We start from the raw sequence: 17,075 nt of genomic DNA on the forward strand, positions 1-17,075 counted from the left end.
GACAATCCCTGCAGTGCTGCTTTAGAGAGACAGCCAGGGCTGTTTTAATTGAAATGAATGCCGAGAGCTAAGCATATGTTTGAAGGCATACTGGACAAGTAATTCAGGACCTCTGCACCTTACCTTGCTTTTGTGTTTGCTTTTGACCTTAAGCTTTTTTCTCCAGAAACTTCCCAGTGTTTTCTTTCAATTTTTTATTAATGCTAATTATTGTAATTTGCATACTATTAAGACTGACCTGATTGAAATTCATTCAGGCTGAGGAATGAAAAGGTATATTTTAGCAGAGCTATATTTCTTCAGAGCTTCTGAAGAAGGAGAGGAAATATTCAAGGTCTTACAGAATGTTCAAGAAGTGCTGTTAGCATTTCCACAGGCACTTGATAAGAAATTATTCTGAAAAGCAATTAAATTACCCAGCCTCCTTGGATGCACAGAAGCAACTGAGAATACACCTACTTCTATGATCGTTGCAGCAAAGCCTCTCCTGTGGAAAGCAGATATAATCCTTGAAAGTCCATGGATTTTCCCTGTTTTTTCTGCTTTATCTGGCTTCTGGCCTCCAAAAGTGGGGAGGCCAGTCAGGACAGCTTTCACCAAAGCTTACAAGGTTATCTCCTGTTGGGCACCACAACCCCTTGTGTTGGAATAGGCATTCACAATTCCGTGTTTCCCAGGGGGCCAGGCTGGATCCTTGGGAGCTCTGCTGGGTACCACATCCATCGCCACCAGGGAGTGGGAGCTTGGAGTGGTGGAGGGAGATTGAGACAAGTTTACCTCTACCTGGAACTAAATTTTGGTGTGCTTCAAAAAAAGGATATTTCAGCAGAGTTTGGGCAGATTTAAGTGGTCATAGTGGATCTGTTATTTTCTGTTCTGTGCAATTTGGCGTTGGTGAATATAAAAGCAGCAGAGCTGATATTCTCAAACCACATAGTACTTGTGGTTTTTATCTCATGGGCTCTCAGCAGAAAAAGAAAAGCAGGTCTGTTATTTACAGAGCTATTCAGCTCCCACAATTGGGCAGGGAGGAGGGTGCTTGGCTCACAGACTTGGGGGTGGGAAGCAGTGCATTGCTAGGAAGAATCACTCAACAGTCCTGAACTCCTTCTTTGGAGGGAGCAGATGTTTTGATAATAGAAAACATTCCTGGTAAAGACCTCCAGGGTTTTAAGGCTTAACTGTACTGTGAGGATGGCACTCAAGCTGCCCCTCTTGTCATCACCTCTGCCTCACTGGCAGCAATGTGTGGGGCCTAATTCTGCCTCCAAAGATATTGAGAGATTTTTTGTCATAGATTTAGTAAAAGCAGAACTTCATTCTCTGTCCCCTTTATTTTCCAGCTCAATAACTGTACTCATTTATGTATTTATTTATATGGTCATTTATACCCAAGCAGGCAAATGCACAGACTGGAGCAGTGAGTGCTGCCACTGTGTCCCTTCATCCCTGGGGTTTGGTGCCTTCTGCTCCTGGCAGTGCCCTCTTTGGGCTCAGGAACCACTGCTGTGGCAGGGGTGCCTGGCCAAGATATGACTTTTCACAGAACAAGATGTGCTATTGCATTTTCCCTGGTGACAGCATGCACGTAAACTCCCCACTGCAGCACACAGAGCAGCAGCATGCTTTCCTGCTTGAAAGCTAGACATAAATCTTTCCAAACCAGCTACAGGAGCAATGTGCCACCTACAAGGAAGGCCCTAAAAAAGCACCTTTCAGTATCATGCACTGCCCTGTGTCCCTCCAGCACCTCCCTTTGCCCTGGCACAATGGCTGCCCCTCTCTAGCCCTCTGACCAACAGAGCCGGCGCCTGTGGCTGCTGCTGCTGCTGCTGCAGGGAGTTGGGTGACCACCACAAAGTGCACAAGTGCTTGCAGCTGCTCAGGTTGGGCAGCTTGCCTTAAATAATATTTTATCAGGTCTCTAAATTATTTACCCACCACATGAAACGCAATGTGTATGCTTACTGTATACTAAGCACATGCAAGTGCTTCTTCTTGCTGTTTTAATGTGGTAGCAAATGCTGTCATGTTCCAGGAGCACAGAAATCAGTCATTTGAGCACTCAGGCAGTAGCTTGCAGCTTAGTGTATTTAGTGGTGCACAGACTTGTCCACCATTTGTAATATTTAGTCAGATGTTTTGGAGTGGAGAACAGGGGACAGATGTCTTTGTATCTCCAGCTGTGCTCCTGTCAATTTGCAAGCACCTTCTGTAACCAGACTCAGCAGAAACTAATTATTCATACTCTTTTTCAGGTATGACTTTGTGGAAGTGGAAGATGTGTCAGAGACCAGCACAGTTATTCGAGGACGGTGGTGTGGACACAAGGAAGTGCCTCCAAGAATAACATCAAGGACAAATCACATAAAGATAACCTTCAAATCTGATGACTACTTTGTGGCTAAACCTGGATTCAAGATATGTTACTCTCTAGTGGTAAGTCTTCTAGGGGTAATAGGGGCAAGAGACAACTTACTCTTGAAGGTAATAGGGGTAAGACCATCAGTTCTTGAAGACTAGATAGTGTAGCTAAATATGGGATCAAAACACTAAATGACTGAAAGTAATTTTATTCCAGCAACTGCATTAATGCAGATCAAAGTATTTTTGAGATCGTGTCATTAAATATAAAATAAAGTCAAGTTCAGTTCAAGATTTACTCTAATTACATGTTTCAGAAGCACTAACACTTTCTACATTAAAGCTGCACTGCCACTGCCTTGAGAAATGCTGCAGAAATAGCAAAGAAATGGCTGCTCTGTGAGCCCCTTTTTCATGTTCATTTGAGGTCAAATAAAAATACCTTGAGGGGTTATGGCTGTGATTCTCAGATAAAGAGTAGTTTATCATGTATTCAATAAAAGTCTGCATGCAAGACACTGTGCTAAGGCTCAGACTGTATTTTTAATCAGATATCAACGTACCTCTGTATATGCAGAAGTATTAGTAGTGTATCATGTACTGTTTCAATGAGATGAAAATCTCCTCTTTTTTTTTCTTTTGTTTTTATTTTGGTTTTGCTTTTAGGGAGCAGGAATGATCAGTACACTTAAGTAGATTTTGATACAAATATGTATTCCTTTGTATTGCCCTGATTAATAATATAATGCTTTTGGTGCAGTGTAGCTCGAAAGAGGCAGATTTTGCAAACACTCAGGAAATGGTAAGCAATAATTTATTATACTGTCATCATTATATTTTTCTATCCATCACACTTCTTATTCCCTTTTTATTCAATCCACTGTCCTTTAACAAGAATAAGAAAGCCTGGAATAGCAATAACATTGTAACAGGAAAGATTCATTGTTTGAGTCATTTCACTTCCACCTCTTGGCTTTGCATGCATGTATGCCTGTGTATGCTGAAAAAGAGTCCATAAACAGCACATTGTCAAGACAAAGCAAAGCTATAAAGATTTTGCTCCCTTGCATTTAAATTGTTAGGCTTCTAGTGGAGTGAGGCATTAAATTGTAAGTACATCCTGAGCTCTAATTTGAAGATAATCTACTAAAACTTAAATTCAGGCAGAACAGTCTATGAAAGACCACTGGGCATAAAAATGAGAGTGAAGCAGCAGCCTTTCTTTATACTGTTTGTATTTCAGCACAGCCACAGAAACTCTGCTGCATTTAGCAAGTTTTATTCCAGAGAATATACAGATAGTCTGATAGTATTAGGCTTTCCAAAAATGAATGTTATCACTCATAAGGCACAGGACTATCTGCACTAGAAAGCTCAGAAAAGGCTACTGTATTTATCTAATTTCAAAACTAGGGAGTGAACTGAGAATTTGCAATCTAGAAAATCTATTTCAAAGAATAATCTCTAAGTGCACCCTCTGAATGAAGCACTGCTTTATTTCAGGGAAGAGCCCTGGTGATTGGTGGTATTTGTGAGATGGGGGCTGATTTTCAATTAGCTGCTCTTCAGATTCCAAGCCATACAATCCTAAAAGTGCAGGATTAATTCTGAGCAGAGTCAGCCCTTATTCCATAGTCCCCACAGTGCCTAGAGTGCAGTTCAGAGATATCCTGAGCACTGCTGACCCCTGAAGGTTGGACTCGCTGTGTGTTTCTCGTTGGTAAACCAGGGAGCATTAATGAAGCATGTAAAAACGTATGGTGTTTTCTACGAGATTAAATTAAGGAGCTTTACACTGCCTTTTTTCCTTCCCTTCGTAACCTTCTCCAACAAAGGGCTACTTCTGGGGCCTTTCTTGGAACATGGTGCACAAGATATGCACAAATCTCTTAATTCCCTTGCTTTTTCTTATTTTTGGAGTTTGGATCTGTGTGGCAGTTGTTTATTTGTATACCAGACTCTGAGAAAATAAGTGATCTGGAATTTATTGATCAGCTCCATCTTCTGTGCATCATGCCAGAATGACTGGGTGAATTTCTCACAGTCACTCATGCAGCCAAGCAGCCTTGCAGCCTGACTTTTTGGCCTCTCATTAATAAATCTTCAAGGAAGTCAGTGAAGTTCACTACATTTGATGCAGATCAGGCTTTTACTTAGGTCAGCACTCTACATGAGGCACAAATAAGGCACCAGAGAACTTAGCAGAAACATCCTTCACTATCTTTGTATACTTGTGTTTTTCTGTTAACTGCACATTTCAGTACTATTTAGAGAAACAAAAGGGGATTATTTTTCTAGAGAAGACATAAATTAGACTTGCATCACTTGTATCCATTTGCCTTTGTGAAGGCAATAGGAAGTAAACACCCCATGTAGGATGAAAGGGCTCAATGGGATTAGAACTCGGACTGATTCTGGAAAATTAGACCAAAAAGATACAGGGATGGTCTTTAATAGTATAAGGTTGAAAACTATATGGATACATGTAAATATTTAACTGTCCCAATATAACATAGGGACAGGGGAGAAAAATCTGTATAATAAAGTCTGACCATCTAATTACAGCATTTAGGAACTTTTGCTTGTCAAGGCTGTCTCCCCTGTCTCCCTCCACCTTCTTCCTCCTCTTCCCTCATCTTCTGTGTTTTGGAACCTCTGCCTCTACTCTCCCCTCTGTGGATCTGAAGGACTCAGAAGGCCAGAAGGGGAGCAGTGATGGGGGTCTTGAAGGCACAGGACAGGTTCAGCATGCTGCTGCCTGTCCCAGATCTGCTCTTCCCTCACAAAGTTACAGCATTCTCTTGAGTGCCAGCTCCAGGGTGGACCTGACTCCAGGAGGTTGTTAGTGAGTTATGTGTGTCCCACTTCCCACTGCTGACCTCAAGTTGCCTAAGAGTCAAAAGTGTCCTAACCTTTCTGGAAAAAGTCCCTCCTCCTGTGTGCTGGTTGCAGGAGGAGGTAGGTGTGCGCAGCTGGAGGCTGATCTCTACACTCGACACTTCACGTTCGAAGCCCCAGGTTTGTTGGCTTGGTCTGGGTATCCACACAGAGAATTGTTTCCCTTGAACCTCTTTAAAAATTGCCTTTTGCTTTAAGGCTCACAGATTTAGAGCAGAAGTGGTCTGGAGCAAGACCTAGACTGCAATTATTAGGCATGAGCCTCATGTGATTGCAAATTTGTTTGAAACTCCTCCCTACTGTTATCACGTAAAACCATTATTTCTTAATATTTTTTAATCCTTTTCTTGAATTGTCTTAGAAATATTAAATTGTATTAGAGAAGGAACTGAGGTATTCTAGGGTGGTGGGTTTTTTGTTTGTTTTTGTTTGTTTGTGGGGTTTGGGGGTTTTGTTGTTGTTTTTTGGGGTTTTTTTTGTTACATTACTTTTATGCTAAGGACATAATCATTCACAACAAACAGTGTAGAAATCCATGAAACAGAGGAGGATAAATTTATATTATCCCCTTTTTCCTTCTGAAGTTCTTTCGATGTCATAATTCTGGAAAGGGATGTTAACAAGATTCCATCCCATGTTTTACAACTTCATTTGCATGGACATTTTGTGAAATAGTCAAGGAACTCATTCAGGAACATGTTTCAACAATAAAGGTGAATGTTTGGAATTAAAATTCCCAACTGTGCATCTAATTTCATTTTAATGAGACAGCTAGAAAATGTTGTATTCCATTTGCTAATTAGAAACATTATTTTGAGTTTATTGTAAAAGGCACATATTTGGTATACATTTATAACAATAAATTCCTATTGCTGTACTAATTGCTTGATTAATCCTAAATGAAATCCATACTTTGGAATTTCGACTAAAATCATTTTTGGAAACAAAGGCTACCAAAAAAATTAGGAACATAGGTATATGTACTTGTATAAACATGCATATATATAAAGGTGTAAGGATACATATACATCTTTTTTACATACATACACATATCCTTGTGGATATGTGGTATTAAACAGGAGAACATTAAGAGCATTTGTCCCAAGATAAGCTTATGCATCAAAGTATCAAGGTGTTAAATCCTAAGTAGTTTTGGCTTGTTTAAAAATGAAGTTTTTTGGATAAGGGAGCCATAAAAAATTAATGGACTGGAGGAGGGAGGAACTTTGAGTTTGGATCCATATGTGAAATTTTACAGGGAGTAGCTTTCTGCTAAACACTCTGTATATAGGTCACCACACCTATGATTGAAAAGAGAACATAGTCACAAACAGGGGTAAGACACCACAACTAAATTCACTTTCCCATGCAAAGAATATTGACCAGTCAAAATTTGCTCAAATTCCAGGCTTAAACTGTTTAATACTTGCCTGTTAAGCTCAGAAGAAAACAAACAAAATTGGAAGAGCAATCAGAAAATGAAAATGGGAAAAATAAGAAGCTGATCCTGAACTTGTACTCATTGCTATCACTCTGAATTAAGTGACTGGTTCCCTGTGTTTTACTACACTTGTCTGCACAAGTAGTGCAGCAGCAGGCTTAAGGGTTTTTTAAATAAGTCAATAAATAAATGCCCTTAAGAGTTAACACGATCATAAAAAGACTCACCAGTGGGAATACAGATTCATAAAGATCATAAGGAATGATTAATTCTAAACTGAAGCCAGCCTGGATGGTGCATGAGTCTGCTGCTGTACTTCTGTTTTAGCTTGTCACTTCTTTCACAAAATGGACAGATAATTCATTTCTGTATCCAGGACAAAATACTCTGCCTCAAACTCCATGTAATATATCTCATGTGACAACAGGAGTGATAATGGTGCATCTATACCTTCCCTGCTATTAGATAATCCACAGAAGGAGTCCCAGTAAATTGCTGGGAGTACAAAAGAAAGGGCATGGGGTGGTGTGGCATGTCTTGGTTAATAAAGTGACTGAACATGAAATAGATTTCACAACAAAGAAAGAAGAACTTAATTGTGACCTTTTATCAATTCTTCTGTTACTTTCTCTGATTTCAGTTTTGGTTGCCTGACTTTTTATAAATACAGCCCATGTGCAAAACAGTTAATAATCTATATGATGAAACTTCCATTTTCTTAAGTTTTGACAGAAAACTATTTTCCGTGTTTTGCTCAAGGCATACTATCCTCATAAAATTATCTCCCAGAGGCTCATCTTTCAGGAGAGAAGTAATTAAGTCCTAGGTTCTAATTAGATAAGGCTTGCTCAAAATCTTTAACATTACTTCTCCAACTTCACATAAGCAGGGAATTTAAGAGATTATCTATGCAAAATTAATTTTTTTTTTTAATTTTGGAAGATGTTAAAATTTTTAAACACCAACATAAGATGACAGCACGTTAAAAAGAGATATTACTTCTTGGTGCATCTTGAGACATGGAGTATCTCAGAGTAATTTTATATGGGGAGGCGGAATGCTTTCCATTTAATAAGGGTTCCTGAGAGTCCAGCAATCCTCAACCTGCTGCTTAATTCACAGGACCTAACCTGTCCTTCAGCAAAGTTTGATGAAGAAAGGAAGACGACATGGTAGAAAAGCAAAGCACTGTGGTAGGCTGGCAAATTCTAGTTTTCCCAGCGCTCAGAGCAGAACAAAAGATAGTGAAGGATGCAAAAAAAAAGCAAAAGTGGGAGTCAGCTTGGCAATAAGGAAAGGGTATTCTTGGATTCAGAAGGCATGTCTGGATGGTCAGTTTCACAGGCAGCATTGGCTGCTCCAGGGACAGCCAAAGTATCTAATTAAAAGATTCATGCCAACATTTGCATCAAACCCAAGAGCTTGTTCTGCTTTCAGCATCTTGTCACACCTTCCAAAACCCTAAACCTTTACTGACTAACTCCTAAGTCTTGTCTGCCCAGTCTCTTTTCCTCCAGGGTGGGAAAACTTGCAGGTTTTCAAGTGTGAGATGCACCAGCTGAATGCAGCACATGACTCACAGGGAGCCTGGGGGCTGCAGCCAGAGCAGCCAAACCTGACATGACCCAGCACTTCACAGTCAGTTGTCCCACACTCAATTGTCCCCAGTGTCCCCTAGGCTGTGGTCCTAACAGAGTCCTTCTCTTAGCAGGTCTTCCGAAGGTCTGATGCCCCTTCCATGTTTACTCTTGTCTCAGACACTAAGATGGGTCCCGATCCTTCTGCTATGTGACTCACTAAATTTTAAACTTCATTGGTAGTCTCCCTGTTTTGTGTCTTAATTTTTAAAGGCATTCAAAATTCAGAGGTTTCAGGGAGAAGAGAATCACCTGCCAGCTTGGCATTAGAGGATGCTGCAAGTACCAGAGGGAAGGACTGATATAGGATCGTCCAGGAATGGCAATGAAACAGTGGCAGCAGCAAAGACAAAGGAGGACAGTAAAATACAGTCCAAGTTCAGACATAAAGGTTTTTATGGGTAAGGCAAACACACATAGTGGAAGAGTCAAATCCACAGAGAGAGAGAGAAGGCAGCAGAAACACCAAATGGTGGGAGAGGTAGGTGAAGCCCCAGACAAGCATATATTCTTGAAAATAGAAGGAAAAATTGCATAACCAAAGGACAGAAAGGCTGTGACTAACAGTATCAAACTTGGCAAGCACACCATGAAAGAAGGAGCCTTCCCTCCTTACTAGGAAGGCATTCACATGTCACTTGTTCTTTACAGTCACATGAATATGTTTTCACTTGGACTCAAGAGGGTAAATGGCAATAGGGAAACATTTTTAACAAGGAAATGAAGAGAAGGAAGGATTTGGGTACCCCAGAAGAGTCATGGTGGCATGGTTCAGAAGGAAAAGAGGAAAATGGATGTGTGATATTAAAGAGGAAGTGGTCTTGAAATAAGAAAGAATGTGTCCAGGAAAGGAGGGAGGGCAGGTAGAAAGCAATACAGAAGTAAGACCATTTTGCTAGATCAACCTCATTTAGCAAAACCTCTGTCTGTGAACTTGAGGATTTGGTTTGAATATATTTCAAAAGTGAAAAGAGTTGACTGGGAATGTGAATGAGGAATTGAGTTACGGCCAGGGAAATACAGACCTTCTTGCAAGGAAGATAGCAAATCCAGAAGCAGTGGGACCATATAAACACACAGAAGCTCCTGGAAGCTGTCAGACTTCAACTGATAAAACAATTGTTTTAATCAGAAAGGAAAATAGACCTTAATGCCTGTGTTTTCTCAGCTGCAAGCATGTGTGCTTGGCAGTTTTGTTGTTTGAACAGCATGAGGGAGAACTGGCCATTTGCTCTCCTCTGTCCTTGATTTGCTGACAGCTCAGTTAAAGTGTGGCTTCTTTGCAGGATGTTGTCATTGATCTGTCTTAACATAGCAGTAGTCCTGTTAATGTCCAATTCCTGCTGAAAATGCTACATCTTAACTCCAGTCATGTGCTTTTCACTGGATGAGAATTTACCAAACTTGTGGTGGTGGCCAAGAATGAGGAGATGCAGTGCTTTGCACCTTCAAAGGACTGTACAGACACAAATGTTTTATTTTCAAATCCAGTATCCTGTCTAGTCTCAAATAATTGATTTTAACAAGACTTAGAGGCATTTAGGTTCATTTAGGACAGCTTTAGATTTTGCAGAACTGCATTTCCTGCAGACAGAACTTACCTGTTTAAAGAATTCCTAAGGAAATTAGTGACCCAGAGGAAATTTCCACTATTCCAAGATAAGTTAGAGGAACAAAAGACACCAACAGGGAAAGATCATCATATGCAGTACAAGAGGGTTACTTACCCATGTTAGACAAAAATAATCAGAGACTCACAAGCCTCATTCAGTATGAGGATGATTTCTTGCAAAATACAGCAGAAGTAAATTGGAAAATGCAAATTGCAAGAAGCACGCATTCATATTAGCAATGAGATCATAGCATGTAAGAGTAGCAGATGAGAGTCACAGGAATGTTGCAGTTGTTGGAAAGTGTGTATACTGGTAGAACAGTGACTTCAGTATTTTAATTGAATGAAGGGAGCCATGGTATCATAGCAACTGGCCATGATCTTGCCATTGTATTTGACTAAGTGAGGGCATGTGTGAAGATTCACAGTAAATCATCTGCCCTGTGAGTTTTCATGCTGTTGTGGTTTAATCCCAGATGGAAATTAAGCACCACACAGCCACTCACTCATGCCCCTCCTCTCTCCACCCTGGTGGAATGGGGAGGAGGATTGAAATAAAACTTGTATGTTGACATAAGAACAGTTTAATAATTGAAAATAAAGTAAAATACAGTAATAATGATGATAATAAACAGTAAACAAAAAGTGTTGTTCTGTGATGTGGAATATCCCTTTGGTCAGTTTGGGTCAGCAGTCCCAGCTCCCTCCCAGTTTCTTTTGCATGCCTCCTCACTGGCAAAGCATGAGACTAGGAGAGAAAAAAGGAGTTTTTGACTTAGGATAAACATGACTTAGCAAAAACCTAAATCTGTATGTTTTCAACACTATTCACTTTCCAAATCTGTACTGTAACAGCTACTGAGAAGAAATTAACTCCAGCCTAGCTCAAACCAGGATACATGCCTATATTGCTTCCCGGTTCATAGTCATATTTTAGTCATAATATATTTGGATACATAAAAAAATTCAATACAAAAGCTAATCTTTTCCCTGTTCTTCAAATGTCAGTTACAGTCAAGCAATCTCTGTTAAAGAAAAATACAGAGTACAAGAAAAGCAGACTTCCAGTGAGCCAGAGTTAATGATACTGGTTGTGGCAAAATTGTTCTATTGGACAAGAAAAAAATTAAATCCATTCCCAAACTTGGGAAACTCTTATGTAGGTTTTTTTGTTTGTTTGTTTTTGTTTTTTTTTTTTTATTAGGGAAACAAATCAATGATTCCTAGTAGTCTAGGAATCTTTAGAATTAATTTTGGTTAGGAAATGGATGGAAGATATTTAAGGTATTGTTTATTAAAACTACTCTGGGTAAATCAGTCAGTTTTAAAAGATATTTAATACTTAAGGCTTTTTTTAGAGCTTGCCAGTGTTAAAATCCATAACTTTACTTACCGAGTGTGTTGGACAGCTTTCTCATGGTATGTATAAAGTGATATTTTTAATTAACACTAAATATGTGTAGGTAGCAGAAAGATAGGATGAATCCAACACCAAAAATCATAGTGCATGAAATGAAGGGGTATATTTTATGTGCCATAATGAGCATAACCTGGGAGAGGGCAAAGACCACCCTGTTCACTGGCTTTGTTTCCCATGTCTGTGCAAACAAACAGAAAATATAAATACCTTGGAGCTGGTGTTTTGTAAAAGAGACAGACCAGTCACAGCTTTAATTCAGTTTCTGTTAGATGACATAGAAAGGCCTCATAGCTAATTTGTCTGCTTGGAGAGTTGACCATTAAGAAGACACCAGAAGAGATTGCAAATGCAGTAGCAAACTGAGCCAACATAAAGACCCAGTCAGTGCTGCTGGTAGACTTGTGATCCTCTTTTGTATCTGCACTAAAGAGGAGAGTAAATCCAACCATTCTCCCCTGTTAACTAACCCTAAACAGCACATCAGTATGCATGAACATGAGGTGAGTTTACACTGTCAGACTTTTTTAACAGCACTCATTATTAACCTGTCGATCACATGAGCTGTTTGTTTGAAAAGCAGGACTGTTTTAGACCTTGAGGATGTAATGCTGTCTGTGTAAATCCATCTTCTGTCCTTTACTTCCAATTCAGCAACAGTTGAAGAATTTTGGCATGTGAAATGTTCATAACATATGAAGAACTTGGTTTGGTAAATCTGGAGAGTGTTTTCTAAAAATTTAGTTAAAATGGAAGATTTTTTGGGAGAAGAGAGGGGCTATGCTTGATTCTGTAAAAAGTTTAATTCTATTGCAGTGCTTCAAAGAGGCGTTAATTAACTTATGGTTCTTCAATGAGGCAACACTACTCTGACTTGCTACCATGGACACAAGGGAAGAGGAAATGACCAGTTCTTCCCAGGCCCTATTCCTGTTGAGCAGCCTCTGCTCTAGATTTTCTACAGAAGATGAAGGTGCACAGCTTAATTTAAGTGTACCAACTGTGTTGGAGAAGAGTAGGAAGTTAGTCTGCTTCCTCTGGAAGTCTGTCAGAAGCAAATACCAAAAGTGGTATGGTGCATTGAAACATGCTAGACCTCCAGCTGCACTGAGGAACTTGTGAAAATCCATCACAGCAGGTGTTGGTTGCAAGTTGTCTTTTAAATCAAAACAAGGATTGCGTGTCTTCACAGCCTTGTGTAGAGAGAGGCTCAAAGGCACAACTTCATGTTCTGTGCTCCTTCAGTACTATTTATTTGACTGTGTGTCAGCACCTTGCAAAGCCTGGCAGCACAATTCTGCTCTTGTACTGTTCTAGCTGAGTTTGGGTTGCAGAGTCTCTTTCAGCCTTAGCACTGTTCAATGTGTTTCTGTCATTCTTGGCAAGCCAGGGAACACAATGCATTGTGTATAATGGGTGTTTAATTGCTTACATAATAAATCTTTGCCTTGTTTGTTGCAGCAGCTGTAACTGCTGTAGACTACTTACATCTCTGGATCAGATGATACTGATTGTTTTGAGATTACTGAATCTAAATTTAGGCTTTTTTTCCCCCAGTAATGTCTAATGCAGACAAACCTAGAATTCTGATGTGAGGTGATTCAGTCAACTTTCCTTCAGGACAAGAATTTTCTGTATTGTAAATTCATTACTTGATCATCTAGTATAATTTTTAAATATCACAAGCACATACAGAACATTTAACCATGGAGTAATAAATCACTGTTGCAAAGACATTTTTTCTTTCATAATAAGTTTTAATTTCCTTTTTTTTAATGCCATACCCTTGCCTGCAATTATACCTCTTACTGATTTATGATAAAGAAGTCTGTTCATTTGTTGTGGGTGTATATCTCCCTTAGATATTTGCAGTGCTTTCATGCTTCTTTGCTTTTTGCTTAGTCAAGCAAAGATGTCCATGTTTAGCTTTTAATCTTATCCAAAAAAATCAGGCTATTTAATCCCCTCAGAGTTTTTGATGTTCTTATCAGAACTGCCCCAGATTTTCCTAACTTTTTACAATGTCTCTCTGGGTCTGGTGGTTCAGGCATCACCAGGGCTGTGTCATGGGTAGTGTTGTTGTCAAAAATCATTTTGGCATCAGTGTCACCTATCAGGTTACACTTCTTAGGCAGGTCTGCATGACAGTTGACAGCCTGCCTACCCTAACACTGGGAATGTGTCCTTTAATGGGTTTTGTTTTGTCAGCTCAGTCCATCTTTGGGCTCCCAGGTTTCCTAGGCTCCTCCTTCCATTCAGCATGTAATCCAGAAACACATTAGCTTGCATCTTTCCACAGCAAACTTTCCTTGTGTTGGGTTATGATACCCATGCAGTGATTTTTGCATGTCCTCAGTGAAGATGGTTGTGCATGCAGTTGCAATTTCCATGGGTTTGGATGCAGCATCATGACCTAAGGGAGGGTGCTGGCTTCCAGGCCAGGCTCCACCAGTGCCCTAACACCTGCTCACAGCCTGAGACCTTCTCACCTCAAAGATAGGCACCTCATTTGTAAAATGCCACAAAATTAACTTCTGAAAGACACTAGAGAAGCAGGTGGTGTTCCAGCTTCCAGTCTGGGACACTGCCAGCAGGGTGGGCTGCATGGTCCAACCAAGAGTGATCAGCAAAGGGGTTTGTCTGCTGTGCTGTTTCATTGGATGCTCACTTTCCCTGTACCTGCCAGATTTACCTGGGTCCTCTGTAGTGTAAGAAATTACATGCCTACAGAATAGAGAACAGCAATCCCAGATTCCAAACCAGGAAGGTGAAAGAACAAAAATCCCAGCTTCAGACCTCACTGAGCCACTGGTCTCTGGTGAGTGTGAGAAAGCTTGTCCCTGTTTTCATCCCTGCCTTTCTTCTTAGGTAGCAATGATGACTGGAGCACTTGTGATCTCCACACTTCCTTTTAACAAAGCTTAGTTTTGTTCTGACTCTATAGCCCCAGGCACAGGTCATCAAAGATTGTCCTTCCTCCCTGCTGGGGAAGCTGGTTTGCTCTCAGGCTGCTGCTGTTGTTTGCTCAGCACAGTGGTTCTGGCTTCAATAACCTTCACAGCCTACACCACATTTCCAAAGACAGTCATGGTGCTGTGTAAATTGTGTTTTGTATGCGTGCATCTTTATTAAATTTACAGCCTTTGGTTTTGCCCTGAGCACTCAATAAAGTCCATGCATGTCTTCATAATAAAATAGGTGACACACATGGCAGAGTGGTTTTGGTTTGCCCTCACACATGTATATTTACACGCACATGTTTTATTACTTGCAGGGTTCCTGTCATTTTTGAGACTTGATAGGATAAATCTTAGTTGAAAATTTTTGGCTAAATGGCACTGTTACATAAAATAACTCAGCATGTTGCTGAGCTTTGTGCTACTGAACTGAACACCTCCTCCAGCCCAGGGCTTGGGTTCTTCATCATTCTTTGCCTGCAACCTCATCTCTGTTTCAACCCACAGATTTCTCTCCACGTTGAACTGATTTTGAATATAAATGGCATGCCAAAAAAAAAAAAAATCATATTTCCTATCTCTTGTAATACCAAGAAAAATTCAGTTCTATTTTCCTCAATTGTCAGTTTGATAACTAGTCAGAGCTTAATTAGGGAAGGTCTGAGCCTATAACAACACAGGGTCAGATTTTGCAACTCATCTGTAGCACTGAAAGCTAAAAATAGCTTTTAGGTACATGGAATTAGTGTATCTTCTTGTTAGATCATTTTCAGCAGAATCAAATAACAGCCACTTTTTCTGTGACCTGTAATAACAGGGGCTTTTTTTCATTTTAATAGTTTTTGTTCAGGAATATAGCTTAATTGTACAAAATGGTGTTTTGTGGCAGATAAAACTTATTTTCCAGGTCCCTTTCCCAACCTGAAGAAGCCTGGTTTTTTTAAATAATACTTCTGATCTTGGCAGCTATAAAAATGCTTCCTTTCAATCAATATTTTTGTCCTGATCTTGTCCTTAGGTCATGTTTTGTGAGAAACAGTAATAAACTTTTCCTTAGGCTGTAGGAATGGGGTACTATATTGTCTCATTTTGTGTTCCTGATTCTTGGCACTGTTGTTGTCCAGCCATGAAGCTTAAAGGCATGCTCTTGCAGGATCAGACCCTCTAATAAGGAAGTCTATGTATGCAGAATTGTCAGCAGAGACTTTTCAATGGGATGTGTGTAAGTCAAGGCATAGGCACAAGATTGTTTGCACCCATCACATTTTTAGCATGGCTAGTTTGCAGCTAGAACAGGCCCTGGGCTGTTTCTAATGTGCAATTTGTTGTGGCCACTCTGTTTTACAGGGTAATAGTTGTGTCTGAATGAGTCACACCGTATCTGATCAATCTCCACTTCATTTTACCACTTAATATAGATGTAGCCCAGAAGTTATTATATGGAGGTCATCTTTTCTTTCATTTTCTTGTAACTCCTGACAATGTTGTGAGTGACACAACTAACAGCATTTGTGAAACCTGGGATTCAGTGTTTTCAGACTTACGGGTAAGTTTGAAAAATAATTTTATCTTTGAGGAAAGAAAAATGATAATAACAAAAAAACCCTGAAACTTGAGAAAACAGCTTAGAAAGTATAAGGCTAATTTTTCCACTTTTGTAGGGCAGGGTAAAAAAAAACCACCTTGGGACTGCAAAAATTTATCTCACACCAAGGTCTGGCCAATAAACTTGAAACAAAAAAATTCCTGAAAGAACCTGGGCATCATGAGGACTAGTCGTCTGACTGCTCTGTGTGGTTTCTGTTGCATGCTGAAGAGGCCACTAGTAATAGAAATAGGCTGCTGAAAACTTTGCCTTCTCGACAAAAAATTGGGAATGCTCTGTTGGTGTGGGAACCTAAACCAAGCACAAAGCAATTGCTGTTTTTTACAGATGAGGTGGAACTTTTGTGCCTGATTGGAAATGAGATCTTATTTCAAAATGTGCATTGTACTTACATGCGTGTATTCATCTCTGAGCTGCCTCTCCTCTAAGCAGGCATGGTGCAGACAAGGTCTTGTGTGCTTATCTTATGCTGATGGTTAAGAAAGAACCTGAGTGTACCAGTCATGTTCTTATTCAGGCCTTCCATCTCTTTTTGCATATGCATGAGTTGATACAGAAAAATTGGCATTATTTAGCTCTGAAGAGAGAGCAAAAAGACTAACTCAGAGAAGATTTGTAAGGCAGCAGAAATAGGACACTCTGCTCCCTATACAGATAATTTATCTCTGTCAGAAAGATGTGAAAATAAACACTGTTTTCTCACCTTAGCAGCAACTTTGTGTGCTGACAGTGCTAGCTCAGTGCTGGTTCAGGTACATTTTCCAGCTGCATTAAGGAATAGATTAAAAGCAGAGACAATGCTTGTAATAGCAGCTGAAATTAGGAGTATTGCATGGGTGTGAGCCTACTGCTGCTGCAGTCCAGGTCTAGTCCTCCTGGACAAAGATGGACAAGGTGGCTAGGAGAGCTGTGCTAAAAACCAGGAGTAGAAACTAAACAGTCTGTGGGTCTGGTACTTTAAAAGTGCTGTCTGATGTTCAGGAAATGCTCAAGAGTTTTTATACCATAGAGCAAGGTCTTTCTGCCGGAGTGTGTGAGAGCCCTCCCCAATGCTTTCTCCTCATAAGCCTGCATTGCTGATGGAGGTGGGGAGCTGAAATGCCTGGCCTGTGCAGACCAGCACTGCAAGGCCAGGATGGCAGG

General features: G+C 40.1%; 1 protein-coding gene across 4 annotated transcripts in view; it reads left to right on the top strand.

Moving 5' to 3' along the window:
• The window catches only part of PDGFD (platelet derived growth factor D), a 139,173-nt gene that overhangs the window by 82,459 nt on the left and 39,639 nt on the right, over nt 1-17,075 (top strand). For 2 of the 4 annotated variants that reach the window (XM_071434186.1, XM_071434185.1), the window contains exons 3-4: nt 2,259-2,439; nt 3,125-3,166. In XM_071434186.1, coding sequence (XP_071290287.1) covers nt 2,259-2,439; nt 3,125-3,166 — 223 coding nt within the window. The remainder of the gene's footprint in view (nt 1-2,258; nt 2,440-3,124; nt 3,167-17,075) is intronic. The other 2 variants (XM_071434188.1, XM_071434187.1) reach the window with 1 other exon arrangement.

This window comes from Agelaius tricolor, unplaced genomic scaffold (assembly GCF_023055355.1).
Source record: "Agelaius tricolor isolate 1412-34295 unplaced genomic scaffold, bAgeTri1.0.p SCAF_9, whole genome shotgun sequence".
Lineage (NCBI taxonomy): Eukaryota > Metazoa > Chordata > Aves > Passeriformes > Icteridae > Agelaius > Agelaius tricolor.